Source organism: Rhinatrema bivittatum, chromosome 7 (assembly GCF_901001135.1).
Source record: "Rhinatrema bivittatum chromosome 7, aRhiBiv1.1, whole genome shotgun sequence".
Lineage (NCBI taxonomy): Eukaryota > Metazoa > Chordata > Amphibia > Gymnophiona > Rhinatrematidae > Rhinatrema > Rhinatrema bivittatum.
The window spans coordinates 835,704-856,954 of record NC_042621.1 but is presented as its reverse complement, the minus strand read 5'-3'; the positions used below and the strand labels follow the sequence as shown (position 1 = coordinate 856,954).

Below are 21,251 nucleotides of genomic sequence, written 5' to 3'. Positions count from 1 at the left end.
CCTCCTTACTGCCACTTTTATGAATAAGAAACCACATCCGCTCTTTTCCAGTCCTCCGGCACTACTCCAGACTCTAAAGCAGCTTTGAAAATGTTCTGTCAGCTCTGCCGGCTGACATCTCTAAATTTCCTTAGTGCCCTCGGATGTATCCCATCCGCCCCTATAGCCTTACCTACTTTTAAGTTTAATTAGTTCCTCATGAACAGAGTACACAGAGGAGTGGCACAGTCCCCCCTCAGTGGACCCTGCTACTGATTATTAGGCTACTCATGAGGTAGCACGAATCTTACCCTCACTATAAAGTAATCTTACAACATTATATTTTTCCTGGTTAATGTGGATGTAGCCATAGAATGCCTTAAATTTGTAACAGTATCTCATTAGTGCACACATCACATGAAACCAATGGAAATTAAGGACAATACTCAGTCAACAATTCATATTATAGGTAACAAATGCCATGTTCATATAAAAAGTAACTTCTCCTGTATTTTTTTTTTTTTAAGTTTTCTGAATGATCCCATGAGCCAATACGATATCAGTAAGAACAGGAATGAGACTATGACAGTGTTTGACACTTGAGCCATGGGAATTGAGTGGGAATGGACAGTGTAAGCCACAACACACAGCTCCACCTGTAAATGAAACTAGGGACCTGCTTTCCCAGAAGTGCTGCCGCTAATGCATTGTCATCTTCTTACATTTCATTGTTTTCAAAATATTAAGCGTAGGAGGTCCTTGCAGAACATCTCTGTTCTTTACATACAGAATAAAAATATAAATTTAAAAAACTGTTCCCTATGAGGCTTCCTCAAAGTTAAGAAAAAATATTGTAAAGAAAAGATTCAGTAAGGGGCAGAGGCTGCTGAGATCATGAGACCATGGTCAAAGGAGTGTCCAAGGAAAGTAGAGGGCATGGCCCTATGCCAGCTCAGTGCTGAAAGGTCAAACCTGTCCTTTCCAATATAAGGGGGATCTGAATACAGGTAATGGGGTGGTGGGGGTGTCAGAGTCTGCTTATCCACTTCCACGTTAAAAGGATACAGCTTTTGAGGAGTGTTTGCTATGTAAAACTCTTCCTTCGCATATGCACATGCTGACAACTGCTGGATTTTTTTTTCTCCAGCTGTTTCAGTTTTCAGAACAGTATTTTTTGTCTTGTCTAGTAACTATGTTGAAGTAAGTAGTTTTTATCCTTGTGTAACAAAAAAATTAAATAAATAAAAATACAGCAGAGGAGAGATGGAATCATGTTGAGCAATGGGCCTCCTTCAGCTGGTCTTCTCCACCTCCTCTAGGAGTTGCTTAGGTGCCTGGCGATGTTGGGGAGAAGATCTGATTGTCCAGCCTGTGCAAGCAGCTGCCTATGAGGACCTGTAATAAGGTTCAGGATAGTCTGGCTGAATGTACGATTTGTGCATTTTCCTTGGTCCAGATTTGTTTTTCCTTTTATTCCCCTCGCTTACATCTCCTGGGGGACCACTTTCATCAGCTTCTGACAGAGCACAGTCGTGGAAACTGTTTACCAGGAAAAACAAAGAAGGTTTCAGTATAAGCATCAGTGATCCTGAAATAAGCATCAGCACATCATAATCTGGATTGTGTTTTTTGATAAAAGGTGACAAAAGTGATGCATCAGCGAAGTACAGTGAATGTAGGCCCCTCTGGACTTTCACAGGGCCTTTGACACTATTCCCACACAGAAGACTAGGGAGGAAATTGTTAACTGGGCAAGGAACTGGTTAAGCAACAGAACTCAGAGCGGTAGTTCATGAAGACCATGGGGGAGGAGGTCAAGTGACCAGTGGGATATTTCAGGGCTCAGTGCTAGGGCAGATTCTTTTCACTATCTTTATTAATGACCTTGCAGAAGGACTGTAGAGAAAAAAAAATCTATTTACAAATGACATAAAAATATATAAAAGGGGTACTGGGGCTGAAAAAAAAAAATAGAAATGTAACTTGAAAAAAAAACTGGAAGAATGGTCAAGGGTTTGGAAACTTGGAAAACTGGGCATTGGGGAAGGAAAAAAATCCATTAACCACTTATCAATTAGGACAAGTGGAAACTACCACACCATAAAGAACGTAGGTGTACTCATCCTGGAGGACCAGAAAGAGGAAGAGAGAAGGCAGATTTGCACAAAGCAGCGATAAGGCTTCATCAAAATCCCAGGAAGGAGAGGCAGTGACCCAATGTTGAAATGGTAGCAGCCATGGCTGGATCATATGGTCTGGGCACTCAGAGCAGTCAAGCTATGAACCAGGAGAACTCCAGACACAGGCCTGCCATGGACCGTGTACCCAAGGGAAGTCACAGTTTCCCAGAACTTGCTTTATCCTACAGTGATTGGATAATGTTTGTAGCAGAGCTTCTACCCTATCTGACATACTAATCATACACCAAAATGCAATGCCAGCCTTTCTACACCAGAGGTGGATGTGTGTGTCTTTCTGGGATTACAACTTGCTCTTTGTCTAGGAAAGAGCACGTGTGCTCCAGGCAATGCTGCACGCAATCCCCTTATACTTACAGATGCCCTGGAACAGCCAGTTTGGTTTGCTTTTCCACCAAACCCCAAAGAAGTAAACAGGGATCCCAGTCAGAACAATAGCGAATCCAATGGCACATTCCACTGGTGTCATCCAGAAGGAGACTACGATGAGAAAGATGCAAGCCAGAATGAAGAAGATGGGCAACAGAATGTTCACCTGGAGGAGGAAGGGTAGAGGTGTTAGCCAGGACAGTCACTGCACAGAGATATGTGGTAGGCCACCGGGCCCAGACAGCCAGTCCTCGGGTTATAACTTTTTCCCAAAGCAGCCGCAGGGAAGTAATCTGGGTCATCTAAGTCTAGAGAGGGTCTTCAATGCTTTCATGTTTGTCACATTGGCTTCTAGAAAATGCCCTGGATTCCTTTGAAACTGTGATAGAGGTACTGGAGCAGTAACTTCTATACATAAATATTATTGTACACATTTTCATGTCTCAAGAATTCTTTTCCAGATGTAACACATCTGTTCTGCAAAGGCCCAATAGTTAAAGGACCACAAGATCCAACATTTACAACATACTGGAAACATGGCAACTCCGCTAAGAGCCGCTGCATTTCAAGGTTCATAGTTCACACTGGTCTGTCCATCTGATATAAGTCCCTACCCAGCTCTCACCTTGATGGGTCTGTTCAGCTCTGGACTTTTATAGCGGAGCCACATCATACCAATGATAGCCAGGCCTACAGAGAGCCAGTTAAAGAAGCTGAAGAAGTTGATGACTGAGAAGATGTCTCTGGAAAAGGCATAGAGCAGGGTCATGGCACACTGCAAGGAAAACAGCAAAACCAGGAAGTAAGCAACAGGATGAAATGCACAGCATGGCATAATAACATGAGTGATGATACCAAGGGGAAGGAACATGCTCCATGGCAGAAGCTCAGAAGTATTTCAGCCTGAAACAGAATGTGCCTCAAACACAGCAGAAAGGCTCCAATAAGAACTACTGCAAGCAGACGCATGTCACGGTTAACACAGAAGAAGATAAGCTACTGGTCCATTCATTCTGCCTTATCTTCTAAGAACATATCCCAGTTGCCAGTCACGGGTATGACCACCTACAGAAATTCTCCATTTCCTGAAGTTTGTTTTTTTTTAATTCCTCCTTGGAACTCCACTATCTGGGGTAGATGAGTTTAGTTCCCTCCAGCATCCCTCACTATGGCTAGATTACAAAGCAAGGAGTCCCACTGTGAGCTATACACACCTCGGCTCCAACATCAGAAAGTTGAAGAGAACAGATAAAACTACATATAAACTAGATCTAATAGGGACGTGAGAAATAATCCAGGAGACAAAGCATACAGTGTCAAGAAGGAGAATAATAGACTGACAGGCTGTGCACTGGGTAAGCAGAAGTGGTGCTAGTACTTACTGTAAAAAGCAGAGAAGGCATTGGAGTCAGCAGCTGGGGGTGAATCATGGCCAGAAGAGATGGCAGGTGACCTTCCCGGGCACCCACAAAGAATAATCTGAAGGGGGAAAAAAAAAAATCAAGTAGTTCCTCTTAAAAGTTGCGCACAAGGGGTTAATTGTGCTCAATGTACCAGAGATGCCACACACAACCTCAAGATCCCACAGCAACCTTCTCTACCCTATTCCTGCCATGTGACAAACAAAATCGCTTAACCACTATTTAAAAGGATTTCTTAACCACACTCCACTGATTGCAGCGGCTTACAATATAACATACATAATCAAATAAAATAATCACACATAAAACATTAACATTACCATGTAAACCGAACCAATACTAGCCCTGTGATACCTCTGCCATACAGTACACAGCCTTGCACCAAACTGTCCTATTATTGGTAACCTCAGCTCTTCAGCATTCTCTTCAAAAAGCCATTGTGAATATATCTTTGCTCAATAAACTTGATTAAACCTGATTGAACTGGTTCAACTGATTCAAAACTGCAGACCAGTAGTGCACTCGACCAATCAACGCCGACAATGGACAAACTGTGGGTGTCTTGAACTAAGGGTAGGCAGCGGCTTACCCGGATTTGCTTTCCGAGGTTCTCCTTCTCTGGGGCAGATGTGGGCGGGATGCTGAGTCCATCTTTCTACACTAAGGAAAACAAAATTATCAGGTAAGTAATTTCTCCATTTCCTAGCGTGTAGCCAGATGGACTCAGGATCAGTGGGATGTACAAAAGCTACTCTTAGACAGGGCGGGAGGCTGCCCGTGGCACACTTAATACTGCCCTTGCGAAGGCTGTGTCTTCTCGAGCCTGAACATCCAGGCGGTAGAACCTGCAGAAAGTGTGTATGGAGGACCATGTCGCCACCCAACAGAACTCGGCGGGCGACAGCAGCTTGGTTGCTGCCCAAGAGACTGCCTGGGCCCTCGTAGAATGAGCCTTAACATGTAGGGGTAAGGGCTTTCCTACCTCTATGTAGGCTGCTTTGATTACTTCTTTGATCCAGCGGGTTATGGTCACCCGCAAGGCCATTTCTCCTTGCTTGTTCCCTCTGTGAAGAATGAACAAGCGACCCGTTTTGTGTACTGGTTCCGATCTTTCCAGGTATCGCACCAGGAGTCTGCCGCTATTTAGACGGTGAAGAAGCACGAGTCTTCAGAGTCCTTATGTTCATCCGGATATGGCCTGGTTCAAATGAAACTCTGAGACCACTTTCGGTAGGAAGGAGGGGACGGTGCGCAGCTGTATGGTTTCAGGAGTGAACCTAAAGGAATGGTTCCCGACAGGATAGTTCCTAGATGTGACGAGCGAACATATTGCCACCAGGAATACCATCTTCAATGTTAAGAGGCGTAGTGACAGACCGCACGTTGGTTTGAAGGAAGCCCCTGCTAGGAAGTCTAATACTAGATTGAGATTCCATAGGAGCACCGGTCACTTTAGGGTGGTCAGAGTTGTTTAACCCCTTTCAGGAAGCGGGACAAATCCGGATGAGTTGATAGTCTGATACTGTCCACTTCGGCTCAAAAGCAGAAGAGTACAGCTACTTGGACCTTGAGGGAGTTGAATGACCACCCTTTCTTCATACCATCCTGTAGGAAGTCCAGAACCATGGTGATCTTGGCCGTCCGCGGGAGTATCCCGCGGTCCTCGCACCAGGCTTCGAATATTCTCCAGACTCGTATGTATGACAGGGATGTGGAGAACTTGCACGCGGAGTAGGGTGTCAATCACGGCCTTTGAGTAACTGCGCTTCTTCAGGCGAGTCCTCTCAAGGGCCAGACTGTAAAAGAATTGAGACGGATCTCGGAGAAAAATTGGGCCCTGCCAGAGAAGATCCCTGTGTGGAGGTAGACACAGAGGGCTCCCCGCAAGGAGTCTTTGCATGTCTGCGTACCATGGGCGGCCATGGGAGGAGGGGGGGGGAGGGGAAGGCATACAGTAAGTCTTCCTCTGGCCAAATCTGGACGAAAGCATCTTTCCCTTGGGAGTGTGGCTCTCGTCTGCGGCTGAAGAACCTGGGGACTTGGGCACTGAGATATGTGGCCAGTAGATCCATGGCTGGGAGGCCCCAGCGATTTACTATCAGTTGGAAGGCTGTGGTCAACAGCGTTCATTCCCCCAGGTCCAGGCTCTCTCTGCTGAGGAAATCTGCTGAGATGTTGTCTTTTCCGGTGATGTGGGAGGCAGATATCTCTTGTAGGTTTATCTCCGCCCATGCCATGAGAGGGTCTATCTCCAGAGACACCTGCTGGCTCCTCCCTGGTGGTTGATGTAAGCCACCGTTGTAGCGTTGTCAGACATCACTCGAATGGCAGGCACGCTAGTCTGACTGCTCAAGCTTCCAGGTGGTTTATGTTCCATTCCGCCTCTTCCTTGTTCCACTGACCCTGGGCAGACAGCTCTTCATAGTGGGCTTCCCATCCTCGCAGGCTCGCATCCATAGTGAGCAAGATCCAGTTCGGTGGGGATAGGCTTACTCCTCTGCTTAGGTGGTCTTCCTGTAGCCACCACTGAAGCAGAGAACGTACCTCTGCTGGTAGTTGGAGGCAAATTAAGTAGTCCTGGGACAATGGGTTCCATCGTGAAAGTAAGGAGCATTGGAGTGGTCGCATGTGGGCCCTTGCCCACAGGACGACCTCCAGGGTTGATGCCATGAGGCTGAGGACTTGAAGATAGTCCCACACCTTGGGGCATGCATTGGTCAATCATCGTAATTCTTCCATCGGTTTCTTCTCCTCGGGGAAAGGAGGAAGACTGTCTGGTGTCGAAACAGGCCCCCAGGTACTCTAGGGATTGAGAGGGCTGCAGACTGCTCTTGTCCATGTTCTTGATCCAACCCAGTTCTTGCAGTAGGCTCTTGACTCTGCTGGTCACCTGTTGGCTCTCTTCCGAAGACTTTGCCCTGATCAGCCAGTCGTCCAGGTAAGGCCAAGATCCCTTCCTTCCTCAGTGTTGCCACCACGACCACCATAATTTTGGAGAATGTTCAGGGGGCAGTTGCCAGGCCAAAAGGTAGCGCTCGAAACTGGTAATGGTGACCCAGTATCGCAAAGCGTAGAAAACACTGGTGATCTTGATGAACTGGAATGTGAAGGTAACATAGAAACATAGAAATGATGGCAGAAGAAGACCAAATTTATTTATTTATTATTTATTTAACAGTTTTATATACCGAAGTTCTGGTAACAAAGTTACTAATCACTTCGGTTTACATTACAACAATAGATTGACAGTATAAAGAATAATGTCTTACAATGAACAAGGTAAATAGAACTTGGAAAAAATAAATAATAATAACTTAATAAGGGGAAGGAGAGTAATTATATACAAAGTGGTGGACCGTCCTGGAGATCAAAGCTTAGATATTGAGTTTAAGTTTAAGAGAATTCTTGGTTGAACAACCAGGTCTTTAGTCTTTTTTTAAAGGTGGGAGTCGATTGTTCAATTCTAAGGTCTGGTGGGAGTGAGTTCCAAAGATTAGGACCAGCAGTGGAAATAGCTCTTTTGCTAAGTGAAGTCTTGAGAGGATGGGCTCTTAGCGTGCCTTTCTGAGCTTGTCTAGTCGGACGAGAGGTGGAGTGACGCTGTAAAGGGATGGTGAGGTCCATTGGAGTGGAGTTATAGATGGCTTTGTGGATTATTGATAGGGATTTATAGAGGATTCTGTGTTTGATAGGGAGCCAGTGAAGGTTCTTTAAAATGGGAGTAATGTGGTCCCTTTTATTAGATTTAGTCAGGATCCTCGCAGTGGCATTTTGTAACATTTGCAGAGGTTTCAGAGTGTTTGCGGGTAAACCAAGCAGCAAAGAATTACAATAGTCTATCTTCGAGAAAATGATTGCTTGTAATACATATCTGAAGTCTTGGAAGTATAAGAGTGGTCTTAGCCTCTTTAATACTTGAAGTTTAAAGAAGCAGTCTTTTATGGTGTTGTTAATGAAGCTTTTGTAGTTTAGTAGATTATCCATGGTGATCCCAAGGTTTCTGACCTGAGTGGAAAAGGCTGGAGGAGATAAGTTGTGTGCGTAGGGAGCGGAGTAGTTACCATTTGGGGTGATGAGCAGGAACTCTGATTTGTTGGAATTGAGAATCAAATTTAAATTTGTTAGGAGGTTATTGATAGATAGAAGACAGGAATTCCAGAGTTGTAAGGTGTTTTGCAATGAATCTTTAATCGGGATAAGGATTTGGACGTCATCTGCATAAACATAGTGAATGAGGTTAAATTTGGAGAGGAGATGGCATAGAGGGAGAAGATAAATATTGAATAATGTTGGGGATAGAGAAGAACCCTGCGGGACTCCCATAGTGGATCCATAGTGGCCCATCAAAACAAATCAAAATCGAAATCAAGTGCCATCTTATAACTACTAAATATATATATGGAAGAAGGAGAAAATTGAGGGAAGGGGATGATTTTTTATACAAGAAATATATATAGAGACTAATGGGAGGTGAAAAGGTATAGGTGATAGTATTTATTTAAAGAATGTTGAATATCTACTACAAATGAAAACAAAGAAATGAGGAAATAATTTAAATCCAAAAGTAATACTTTTCTGATGATCCAGTGCAATCACGAGATTTCCAAATGTCAAAGTAACATCTTTATTAGCTTCATGCTGATATTAACACTGTTGGGCCAATGCAATAAATGAGCACAGAAAACAGGCGCTCAGTGTTGAGCGCCCGCTTTCCTAACGCGTGCCCAGGCACCTCTGCTGGGTGCACGATTCAATATTTAAATGAGGGGTTGCGCTACCAAGGAGGCGCTAGGGACAAATGTGTGGCCCCAGCATCTCCTTGGCAGGGGCGCCCCAGGAGAGGTGGCTGTCAGCGGGTTAGGAAAACTGACGCTCAATTTTACGATTGTCCCTTTTCCTAACCTTTTGGTTCCTCTGACTTAACATCACTACATTCCCTGTATGTGCCCAGATCAGTCCAGACTCCTGGGCTTTGCCTCCCCTCCAGTAGATGGAGTCAGAGAATGTTTTACTGACACCGACACTTAGGATGAGGTGCCTCCTGCAGTCCCTCGGTATTTCGCTGACTCCAGCAGATGGTGGAGGTGCAAAGCCTGCAGTCTGATTTAAAAAAAAAAAAAAAAAATTCAGAAAGGGCACATAGGCTTCTGTCCGTGCCTCCCAAAAGGTTGTTAAGACCCTGGTGGGTTCGTCCCTTCTGGTATGTGAGGCTTGAGAGCAGAGGGTCAGGGACCCTCTGTTGCTTGGATCCCAGGCCGGACAGGGCTGATACCTCGGGGTCCCGGATCACTCGCCCTGTGGGATCTTCACAGCTTGTCGCCTCTTCAGGGAACCTGCTGCTGTGCTTTTAAGGAAAGTGCCCCTTTATCCTTTTACAGCCAATGCAATAAATTTGCATAGAAAGCAGGTGCTGAACAGTCAGCGCCCGCTTTCATAACGGGCGCCATGCAATATTTAAATTAGGGGGTCACGTTAGCAAGGAGGCGCTAGGGTCGCTTGCGCGACCCTAGTGCAATCTTGCTAACGCGAACCCGATCGGTTTTTGTGACTTAGCCGTCCGCTGGTAAGGAAAACCGACGCAGAGGGTTCAGGAAGCAAATGCTCGACATTCGAGCTTCCGTTTCTTGAACCCGATTGTATTTTTTTTTTAAACTTTTTATCCTACTTAATATCACAACGATATTAAGTAGGAGGCAGTACAGAAAAGTAATTTTTTCTGCTTTTCTGTACTTGGTTTAGGTGCACTCAAGGCAGGCGTTAAATAGATGACAGTTAAATGTGCGTCCGAGACTCACATTTTTTTTGCATCGGGAGTGAATGCCTAAAAGCCTCATTCACATGCATTTAGAGCACTGTTAGATTCACTCTGCGTTGGAAGCGCACTGAATGTGTGCTAATCCCCTTATTGCATTAGGAGATTGATTAGCGCCTATTCTACCCGCTTCTGACTGCGGGATAACAGTGTGCTCGGCTGAGTGCACTGTAATGCATCAGCCCCTTTGTTTGTTAACGTTTAAAAAAAACCACAAAAAAAAATACAGCATCTACAGTGAGAGGTTTGTTCTTTCCTTTGGGAGCATTGCGTTTTCGCCTTTCTTCGGTCCAGTCGTCCGGCAGCCAACATCGGAGCTTTTATTTTCTTCTCTCCCCTTCCCTCATTCAGCCTCTCTCCTGTGCAGCGCTCGACCGGGAGGGGGTCCTGGTCTCGCATGTGGATGTCACATGGGGCGGCCTGTTCTTCCTGCAGGGACGTGCGGTTGTGTCTTTCCTGCACCAGCCTTTGTTCCGATGCCTCCCCGGGGGAGGGGGCCATCGGGGAGCTCCGCATGCGACACGGGCAGCGTCTCCTGTGTCTTGGGGAAGTGTTCTTCAGCGCTGCTGGCCATGGAGGACCCGTTCCCGCTAAGCCTGGGAATGGCGGCCATATTTTCTTCATTTTGGTCGGCAGCCCAGGCCGTGGAGGGGAGTTCGGATCTCCTTCCCCCGTTGTCTCCGGAGCCCCATGCCTCCAGGGAATGTAGTCAGTGGGCTGGGGGCCCTCCTGGCAGCGATGAGAAACCTAGGGATCCTTTGGATTCGTCTTCATTTTCTTCTGAGTTTGTGCTCCTGCTCCATAAGGCCTTTAAGGCCAGGAAGGCTGCGCGTCTGGGTGCATCCAAGGAGGCCCCGGGGTGGCCCGCCAAAAAGTCGAGGACCTCTGCAGCTGTGGGGGCCTTTAGGATCCGGTGGCTCCTGAGGGCTGCAGCGCCCGCGGTTGCCACGGATTCTTCCTCGACCGCCTCCGATACTGAAGGGGCCCAGGGAACAGATTTCCGGTCCTGGGGTCAGACTGGTGGATCTGGATCTCTCCCTCTTGTAGGGTACATCCCTCGAGGGTGATGACCCTAAGGTGGTCCGTTTATTCGTTAAGGAGCTGAGCCCACTTACTCCAGCGGTGTTGGAGGAGGTGGGCACTGAAGTCCCGCCACAGGATTCCAATCTGGGGGTGGTGGACCTGGTCATGGTTGGCCTCCAGGGTCCCTACCTGTTCCACAGTTCGGTCAGTGCTCTTCTGTTCCGGGAGTGGGATACTCCGGACACTGGTTTGAAGGCCAGCAGGGCGATGGACAGATTGTATCCGTTGCCCGAGGAGGTGCTTGACCTGCTCAAGGTTCCCGAGGTGGATGCCTCAGTATCTGCGGTCACCAAGAAGACCACCATTCCGGTCACCAGAGCAGTGGCTTTAAAGGATCTTCAGGATAGAAAACTGGAGGTGCACCTCAATAAGATCTTTGAGGTTTCCGAGCTCGGCACTGGGGCCACCATGTGTGGCAGTTTCATGCTGCAAGCTGGTCTTTGCTGGGTTCAGCAGCTGCAAGGCGACAAGTCTTTATCTGAGGCCGAGGCCCTCCAGGTGGAACTGCTGAGCGCACTGTTTTGCATGCATCAGCCCCTGTATCAGTTATAGAATTCTTAAGCCTTAAAGACCCCCTTTAAGCATTAAAGAATCTCTACTACAGAAATTGTGTGAAACGATTCCCAATGAGAGACCTTATCGAGGGAACGACCAACCCAGGTACTAAGTCTGTAAATGTACTGCATAAAATTTTCCACTTTTTGGTTTAAAAAAAAAAACAAAACAAAAAAACCACCCATGCAATTGACTTACAATTGTGATATAAGCTCCTTGCGTTATCCTTCTTTAGAATAAGTCTTTCACAGTAGAGAATAAAAACCTCGCATGAAATCCAGTAGCATATATCTTTCCAGATATACATTTCTTTTTAGCATCAACTAGTTATCTACTAACTGTTCCAGCAACTCCTATAGACTATCAAATCCGCTTCAGCTTTAAACGCCATGCCCTCTGCAGCTGTCAATTTCTTTTTATTATTTCTGAACTCCAACAAATATCATGGTTCACTTTTCCTATACCTTGATTTTTCAGAGAGAGCAAGCTTGTTGGCTATCGTTCTAGTAACATTCTCCCAACCACTTACTGCTTCAGTAATGGAGTTATAATTTAGCTTGTCTAAATGTCTAGGCAGGACGCTTTAAGAATATCTGATCAATCCTTTTAAGTCTAGGGGCAACTATTTTAGGAGGTGAGACTCTAATGTTCTGGGTTACTATTTCTACTGCAATCAGACTATGGAAAGTACCTTTATACCTCTTTGTGATATATTAAATATACTTTTATTCAGGAAGAGCAGGTCCAACGTGTGGCCTGCTTCATGGGGCGGCTCCTGAATATTTTGTTCCCATCCCAAAGCTGGAATCCAAAGTGGTTTCACAGGGAAGTAATCTGGGGAAAACATGTATATGCAAATTGAAGTCGCCTAACACAATTGTTCAAGGATCATATCATTAAGCATTTGATTAAAGGGGACATACTGAATGTAAGGCTCCCTGGAGGGCAGTATAAGCAATAAAAATTTAGTGTTTTAGACATCAGTAGAAGCACTTTAAAAAAAAGGCATATGGATACCTTTTGAAAAACTAAATTTTTTTTTTTTTTTTAATACATAAACCTACTAATCCACCCCTCTGTAGCCAATTCTAGATTGTGAAAATCCCGGCACCCAGATGACAACAGGGGCAAGGTGAAGAGCCCCACTGGGCAGGGACATTCTTGCTTGATAGCTTTGAGTTGGAAAACAGCTACGCTGAGACAGCTCACAATAGGAGGGGGGGGGGAGTCGGATGATGGTAAATTCCCTATAAGTTTACAGCATAATCTCCTCCCTTATATCCCAGGGGCAGGGCAGAGTCGCCCCGGGAGAGGGAGGTTCTACTAGAGCACATTCAAACCTTCCTATCCCCCCACCATCATTCTGTGGGACCTTAAACAAGTCACAGCTTCCCCTTACATACACCTAGACTGGGGGGCAGGACTTAGTAATCATACAATCTCTCCTGTACAGTGCTGTGTACACTGACCCCTCTATTAAAGCAATCCCCAAAGCATGGGCATATAGTAATGTCAACATTCACCTACCCAAAGCAGAACCACCTCAACTGGGCAGAGTGTATGGGTCAATTTGGTCTCTCTCTGCTGCTTCACCATTATAACCATCACCGCAAGATGGCAGAATATTAAAAGGAAGGAAATGCTATATTTCCAAACTTTGTATAATCCTGCAATCTCATTGGTTCATAAAACCAAGCAGGCAACCCAGAAAACAACTAATATGCCCTGGAATGTTTATATACTTTTAGGTCATTTTTTTTTTTTTTTTTTTAAAGGGGCAGGGTGTAGGCACAGTTGGGGGAATGTGATGCATTAATGCACTGGTCTCCTGATCCCAAAGCATGCTGGGACTTGTAGTGAAGACAACTTACAAGCCTGGGAACATGAAGTTGCCAGGCAGAGGGAGCTGGGTTTGCTGTAGAGGCAGTGTTCACAGTACTTGGGGGGAGGGAGGTGGTAGTGGGGGAAGTCATGATCATGTAAAAGCGACACTTAGTAGCTGGATTTAGGGCTCACGACTGCAGGGTTCCAGATGAGCCCTACTGCAGAGCCTTCGGCCGAATACTGTCACTGCAGTGACCTGGTAATGGTTATAAGATCAGAGGAAAACTGTAAATGAAGGATCATGGCACTGTAACCCAGAGGAGACCAGTTCCAATTGAACTGGAAGGCCAAACATCTTTCCTGCGCTCATAAGAACAAATACAACCTCCTCACCAGCAGACCTGCTCCTCAGTCTGGTTCCAGCCCTTCCTGCCACAAGGTTGAACATACCTGCATCTCTGCTAAAGGACAGTGGTTTGGGAGCCCTGTCATTCGGAGCAGTAGTACCTACCTGGAGGAGGTAAAGAGGGAACCATTGACCGACCCGAAGCAGGATAAGCCCACAAAGACAGGAATGATCCAGGCCATAACACCCAAGTGATAGTTTCCGAATTCCTAAAAGGGAGCACAAAGCAAACACCACCTCACTAACATTCCAGTTCCAGTATAGGCATCAGACTGGGAAGCCAGTGTCATGCAGCAGGAATGGACCAGGCAACTATCTGTGCACTGTATCATAGCCACAATACCCCAGAGTCCATTCATCAGCTGTTAACGTGTATCAGTGGGATGGGGTGGTGGGAGTGTGCGATCATCGGACCAGCATCGCCCCCTGGGTTTACTCCGGTTCACAATGGTGGAAGATGCTAATTAGTATTTCAAGTGCTTAAAAACACTAAAACTGCCTGAAAAATTAGGTCAACAAAAACAAACTAAATCAAGATTAATTTTTAACTGCCAACTCCATTCTCCACAAAATGATTTTGCTGGCAGAGCTGCTTTGCTTACCTGGCACGTGCTGCACTAAATCCAGTCAGCACTCTTGCTAATCTTTAAGCATGAAAGAGAAATCTTTCAACAGACTACTTAAGGAAATCCTTATCTACTGCTAAAGCGGCAACCCCTCCCTCAGCTTCTACACATCTGAACTCCTGCACAAATCCTATCTTTAGCTTGAAATCAAACACCCCCCCTAAAGTCTGTGAACATAAGAACATTGCCATACTGGGTCAGACCAAGGGTCCATCAAGCCCAGCATCCTGTTTCCAACAGTGGCCAATTCAGGCCATAAGAACCTGGCAAGTTCCCAAAAACTAAGTCTATTCCATGTAACCATTGCTAATGGCAGTGGCTATTCTCTAAGTGAACTTAATAGCAGGTAATGGACTTCTCCTCCAAGAACTTATCCAATCCTTTTTTAAACACAGCTACACTAACTGCACTAACCACATCCTCTGGCAACAAATTCCAGAGTTTAATTGTGCATTGAGTGAAAAAGAACTTTCTCCGATTAGTTTTAAATGTGCCCCATGCTAACTTCATGGAGTGCCCCCTAGTCTTTCTATTATCCGAAAGAGTAAATAACAGATTCACATCTACCCGTTCTAGACCTCTCATGATTTTAAACACCTCTATCATATCCCCCCCCTCAGTCGTCTCTTCTCCAAGCTGAAAAGTCCCAACCTCTCTAATCTTTCCTCATAGGGGAGATGCTCCACTCCCCCCATCACCTTGGTATCCCTTGTCTGTACCTTCTCCATCGCAACTACATCCTTTCTGAGATGCAGCGACCAGAACTGCACACAGCTTTTACTTCTAAACCTTCATCTACAGAATAAACAACAATCGAATAATTTTTAATTATATAGGATTACAAAAAAAAAAAAAATCCCCAACCTATCAGACAAGCAAGTCCACGTAGGGAAACTGAGCTGGAGGCCAGACAGAGAATCTTTCCGAGTGCAGGTGAGAAAGGATGGGCCAGGAACTAAATATGCATGAGCAGTGTACAAAGAGAGCCCAGGGGCTTCTGGAGTGCAGTGTGCATAACTGAAGCACACATGATCTTACCACAGCAACGGCTTCAGAGTTCAGCATCTCTTCTACTGAGAGGGTGGTGAAGTAGGCCAGGTTGGTCAGCACATACACCAGGGTTACGATAGGCAAGGAGATGATGATGGCGCGGGGCAGGTTCCTGTGAAACACAGCAAGGTGATGAAATCGGAAGCCCCTTCTGCAGGGTCCCTCCTGAGCTGAGCCTGAAACCAAGCACCCACAGTATCCACATCCGGCATGCACTTCCATGCCAGCCCGTGCTGAGAACCAGGACCACCCACAGAGGACTGGGTCAGTTCTCTAGGGCTCCATCCTTTCCAGAACTGAGCCTCAAGCTCAGGGTGAGGGAGGCTGAACACATGCAGACACTAGAAAACTTAAGACACAGAAAACTACAGAAAGAAAACAAATTTAAAAAGAAAATGGGACAAAACCTTTGCTTCCACTGCACCCATCTTCTCCCCTACAGCCCTAGACTGTCACAGAAACCTCCGCACCGCTAATGGTCTCACTTACTTGTATGGCTCGATCATTTCTTCTGTAACAAAATTCAGGTAGTTCCTAGAGAAGAAAAGGACAGTTAGTACCTCCTCCTCCCTGCACTGCTGCTGTGCATGCTGCATATTCAGGGTGGGTAGAAAGGAGGGCTAGAAAGAGGTTCATCCAAGGTCAAAAAGGTCAAGAGCGACTCACCAGCCTCCATAGGCAAAGAGACCGCTGTACAGTGCCAAGACCCACTTCCCTACATCTGTGCTAGTGCCCTCGAAAGAATGCTCCGGGCTCAGGCTGGAGACGTCACCTGGGAATAGGCAAAGTCACAAAGTCAGTGGCAGAGGACGGGCAGATACACAGCACAGCTCTCCTGTGCCATGTGGTGTCATGAGAGGTCTTTCATGTCATCTGCTGTCCCCTTAATAATGGTAGTTCTCATGTGCCCAGCAAAAAAACCAGAGGTTTAAGGTGTTAAGGCCAACATGGGTAACTAAACCAGCTTTTGTCCAGAGGGTTATCAAAGACAATAAACTGGGCGATGCACCTTTGCCAAAAATATTAAACCCTTACAGTGACACAGCAGACTGCCGAGATGTCACATGAACAAATGGGAAAAGTGTCTTCCACTCTAAGTGGACTCCTGGGCCCTTTCCAGTCACAGACCACCAGAATTCTGCGCAGCCACCTCTAAGACGTGGAGGTCACGGCCAGCTGATTGCTCTGTGCCCGGACACTGCATCGCAGGAGAAGAAACAATAGTGTGTCTATTACTATTGCCCAACTAGAGTGGCATAGAGATAATGTGACTGGATCCCAGCTTGGGCTGTGTACAACTCCAGCCATTATGGAATAATTCTTCCCTCTGGCATTGTGTTGGTGGTGGGAATCCTGAATGAATGGGGACATTCTCATAGTCCTCTTTACCAGCATTATTTAACATTCTTTAGCAATTGCATGTGAGAAGAGCCCCCAGTGCAGAGATGACCTGGGACTATTCTGGCTTTCATTTTTCTAATGTTTTCCCACACTGCCTGAAGCAGGATATGAGAATGTGGAATAGAATATCTGAGAGAGAACAAGGATCCCAGGCAAACATCTGACCAAAGCCAAGCGATGCTGCTCCTCAGGGCGAGGACACCAACTAATCTAGCACACATCCCATCACATGAGGGTCAGCTCTGTTACTTGTTCCTCTTTGGCTCTTGCATTCCATGCCTTAATGTTTACTAAAAGTCACAGGGCAGAGGTAGGGGATGGTGCAGCTGCACTGGTTTCACCCATTTTAACCCTGTTCTGATCTAGCTAGATCTGTTGGTATCACATTTATCCCACAAAATGTACTACCACTGCTAGGCATAGTCATAGTGCAAGGCACTGCATAGTGCTAACTATTACTATATAATCACCACATAACCGAACAGACAAGGAGTCTGGAACAGAGTGTGCCCATCAAGCATTTGGTCATTGCATAGAAACCATCAACTCATCACAAGCAGGTTATTTAATCTTTATGAACCATTAATCAAATGGACAAGGATATCAAACATTAGAAAAAATTCCAGTAATACAATCTATATACATACACACCTCACAGCCAATGAAAATCACAATCTTGGCTCAAATAAAATATCTTTTATATACTTCCTCTTGCCTTCCCTACTGCCCCCACCCCCGCAACCCATCCATATTACTATACAGAGAAGATCAACTGGATTGTCTCTTCCATAATCAGAAAAGGTTCCCAAACTTCCACATGGAACACCATATCTCTCTGGATCACTGTTAAATAGCTCATATAATGCACTGTCCAAATTCAGTGAAGAAATGACTCTAGTAGGTGGGGTAGGACATCTTCCAAAACACCACAATTTCACATCTCACTGCCTTTAAATGATGGGCTAGCAGCCTCTAAATTTGGTGACCACTTAGTTGGATACATGGAAAGTAGAAAGACCTTAGGAAGCCAAGGAACTGTGATGGAAAATGTTCCGAATCTTCCAATACTCCACTCACTATACTTGCACAGTTCCACCAAATACGGTAAAACATTTTAACATCAGCGCACTGCCTCCAGCATTTATTGGAGTAAACATGGTATATCTTATGTAGCCTGTGTGGTGTAAGATACCACCTCTACAGTATTTTATAGTTAGCTTTGACAATATTAGATGATAGTGAACTCTTAGAAACATGTAGGTAGCACTGCTTCCATATCGAATCAATAAGGGTTTCCCCTGAAATCCTGTACCCAAGGCTTAGTGCACTTAACTTTCTCTCTCTGATTTGGGAATAACAGAACATATATTTTTTGACAGAAAACCCTTTGCCGCTATTCCTTTAAAACAGTTTCAAAAGAAGAGAAATTTTCAGGCCTCTTAGCATTTAACATGATCTCAAGTAAGACAAATGTTTAATCTGCAGATACCTAAATCTTTCAGATTGTAATACCCCGTATTTAAGCTTTATTTCTCTTCAAACCCCATCATTTTGTTGTTCAAAAATAGTTGTTCACAACACCACAACCCAAATTCCCCCATTTGTAAAATAACAGATTCTTCCACCTTATGAGCACTTACGTATATTTCCAGGGGCAAGATTCTATATCTCTCCCAGTCTTAAAGTCAGTGTTGTGAAGAGATTCTTCAAACTACATGTTGAACCCAGTACATGTGGACCCCAAGGCCTGGGAGTACAGAGACTATGTAAACAATCTTGCTCCAAGAAGTTCCATTGTGGCAGCCAATGATAAACCTCTCGTATCTGGGCAGCGATATATTACCATAATTTAGGAACCACAAAACCCCCATTCTCTTTAAAAATAAGACCATCCTTGCAATTTGGAGTGGTCTTTTCTTCCATATGTAGCTGAAAGCCCATTTTTGCAGAAGTTTCAAGAACTTATTTGGTATTTCTATAGACCGTGTCTGAAAAAAGTGATTCCACCTTAAATCCCAAAACCCTTCAGAATGCCTCCATCTCTTTAACCAACACAAGTATGAGAAGGCAGGGTAAATATAATATCGCCTGCAAATAGACTGTGCCACCTGTATTTCATGGATATAGGAAAATTGGTTCTTACCTGCTAATTTTTGTTCCTCTAGTGTCAGATCATTCCAGACTCCTGGGTTTTCCCTCCCTGCCAGCAGGAGAAAGTTTCACTGACACTGTACATAACCCAGTGTGCCTCCTGCAGTCCCTGTACATAACCCTGACACTGTACATAACCCAGTATGCCTGCCTGCTGTCATCTATGCAGTTACCCAAGCATAGATGACAGCAACAACCATAAATTTCCAAGCAAACGTCTAAGCAAACTCCCTCCCCTCCAATGATCTGGAAGAAAGTAAAGTTTCCCAAATTTAACATAAGCGATCAACATTAAAAACATTCAACAACTCCACAATATATACAAAGCAACAGTACAAGAGGCAGATTCTCCCCCCCCCCAGTAAATGGGGGGGGGGGTGTCTCTGGACTGATCTGTGGTACTACAGGAATGAAAATTAGCAGGTAAGAACCAATTTTCATTTCCCTGTACGTACCCAGATCAGTCCAGACTCCTGGGATGTACCTAAGCAACCCTGAACTCAGGTGGGGCCCTGGAGAATTCTGTTCGTAGAAAACTTTCAAAGCACATGGAAGCGATAATGCCTAGCAAAAATGTGTGCAACAACTTCCTAGTAGCTGCCCAACAAATTTCATGTGGAGACACCTATTGTGACTCAGTCCAGGAAGTCGCCTGAGAACACAGAGTGCACCTCTAAACCCCCCAGCAGCAGATGCCCTTTAGAAATTGAAATCAACTCGATCACTTCCTTCAGCCACTGCACAACTGTAGCCTTCTTTGGACCGTTCCACTGTACAAAGAGGTGATCTGATCTATGGAAATCATAAGTGACTTTTAGATACCTCAATAATGCATGCCTCCCATCTAAGAGGCAAAGCTTCCCCGGCATGAGGCATAGAGGAATCCAAATCCGGAAACGCTGGAAGCTACACAGTCTAACTAAGATTGAAAGTCAAGACTATCTCAGGCAGAAGAGAAGGCACCTTGCATAAAGATACCTCCGAATCAGACATCTGTAGGAAGGGATCTCAACAAGACAGCACCTGGAGTTCCAAAATTCTCCTGGCTGAACAAATAGCCACCAAGAAAACCACTTTACGAGTCAAGTCCTTAACTGTAGCTCTTTGGTTCAAACCGAGCCTCACACAATCCTCTAAGGACTAGATTCAGATTCCAAGATGGACAAATGTTCCTCCCCTGAGGACGCAAGTTCTTAACGCCCCAAAGGAACCATATAACAGCCAGATGTGCAGACAAAGAATACCCTTGCATTTTATCCTGGAGACAACCCAATGTTGTTACCTAGACTCAGAGTTAAAGGCCAGTCTCTTGACCAAAACCTTTCTGTAGAAAAGTCAAAATATGCAACACCATAGCCTGAACAGACCAAGACTGCACTTTGTCACTTAAGATTCAAAGATCCTTCAATTTCGCACATATGTCAAGGATGTAGAAGGCTGCCTAGCCTGCAATAAGGTGGAAATAACCACTTCATAATATCCCCTACATCTCAGTCATCTACTATCAGAAGCGAAGCTGCGAGACAGAAGAGAGCTGCCTGACCCGAAAATATTGGGCCCTGGTGGAAAAGTGTCAACAGATGTCTGAACCTCAGGGGACCATCTAAAGCCATGTTGATCAGATCTAGGAAGCATGGTCGATGTGGCCACTCTAGAGCTACCAGGATCATGTTGCCTGGTTGTTTCTCTATCCACTGTAATCCCTTGTCCACCAGAGGCCACAGAGCGAAGACAAAGAAGAATCCCTTGAGTCCATGGCAGCACCAGGAGCTCCAATTCCTTCCATACCATGTTTTGTTCAGCAGCTGTAAAACCATGACACCTTGGTGTTCTTTGGTCGAGATACCCTCATCTTCTGTGAACAAGAGACATCACTGCCTCTGGCAGCTCCTATTCCCCAGGGTCTAACTTTCTCCAACTGAGAAAATCCACCTGAACATTGTTCACTCAGACGATGTGAGATGCTGCCAGCCGCTCCAAGTGCTGCTTGGCCCACAGAATCAATTTCCGGGCTTCTTGAGCCATTGCCTGATTCTTGGTTCCACTTTGATGGTTGATGTAGGCCACCATTGTCGCATTGTCTGATAGGTTCCATCCTGGATGGCCACATAACCTTGGCAGACAGGCAAGCAATGCGAAATGCATCACTCGTCTCTAACCGATTGATAGACCATGAGGCCTCCTGTTTCGACCACTGGCCCCACGCAGACTAATCTTGTCACACCACCCTCATCCAGAGAGGCTTGCATCGGTGGTTTCTATTACCCAATTCGGAACCTCCAATTCCTCACCACACAAGATTGGTGCGAGTAAGTCACCATGAAAGACTGTCTCTGGCTTCCCCCTCTAAAATGGAAGAGGAAGATGAAACTCTTC

General features: G+C 45.5%; 1 protein-coding gene across 2 annotated transcripts in view; it reads right to left on the bottom strand.

Annotated features, from left to right (window-relative positions):
- Positions 1–448: 448 nt before the first annotated feature.
- The window catches only part of SLC7A5 (solute carrier family 7 member 5), a 53,179-nt gene continuing 32,376 nt past the window's right edge, over positions 449–21,251 (bottom strand). For both annotated transcript variants that reach the window (XM_029608030.1, XM_029608031.1), the window contains 8 exons: positions 15,990–16,095; positions 15,813–15,857; positions 15,312–15,435; positions 13,753–13,856; positions 3,929–4,025; positions 3,172–3,321; positions 2,535–2,712; positions 449–1,518 (listed from right to left, as the gene is read on the bottom strand). In XM_029608030.1, the coding sequence (XP_029463890.1) occupies positions 1,463–1,518; positions 2,535–2,712; positions 3,172–3,321; positions 3,929–4,025; positions 13,753–13,856; positions 15,312–15,435; positions 15,813–15,857; positions 15,990–16,095 (860 nt within the window). In that variant the 3' untranslated portion in view covers positions 449–1,462. The remainder of the gene's footprint in view (positions 1,519–2,534; positions 2,713–3,171; positions 3,322–3,928; positions 4,026–13,752; positions 13,857–15,311; positions 15,436–15,812; positions 15,858–15,989; positions 16,096–21,251) is intronic.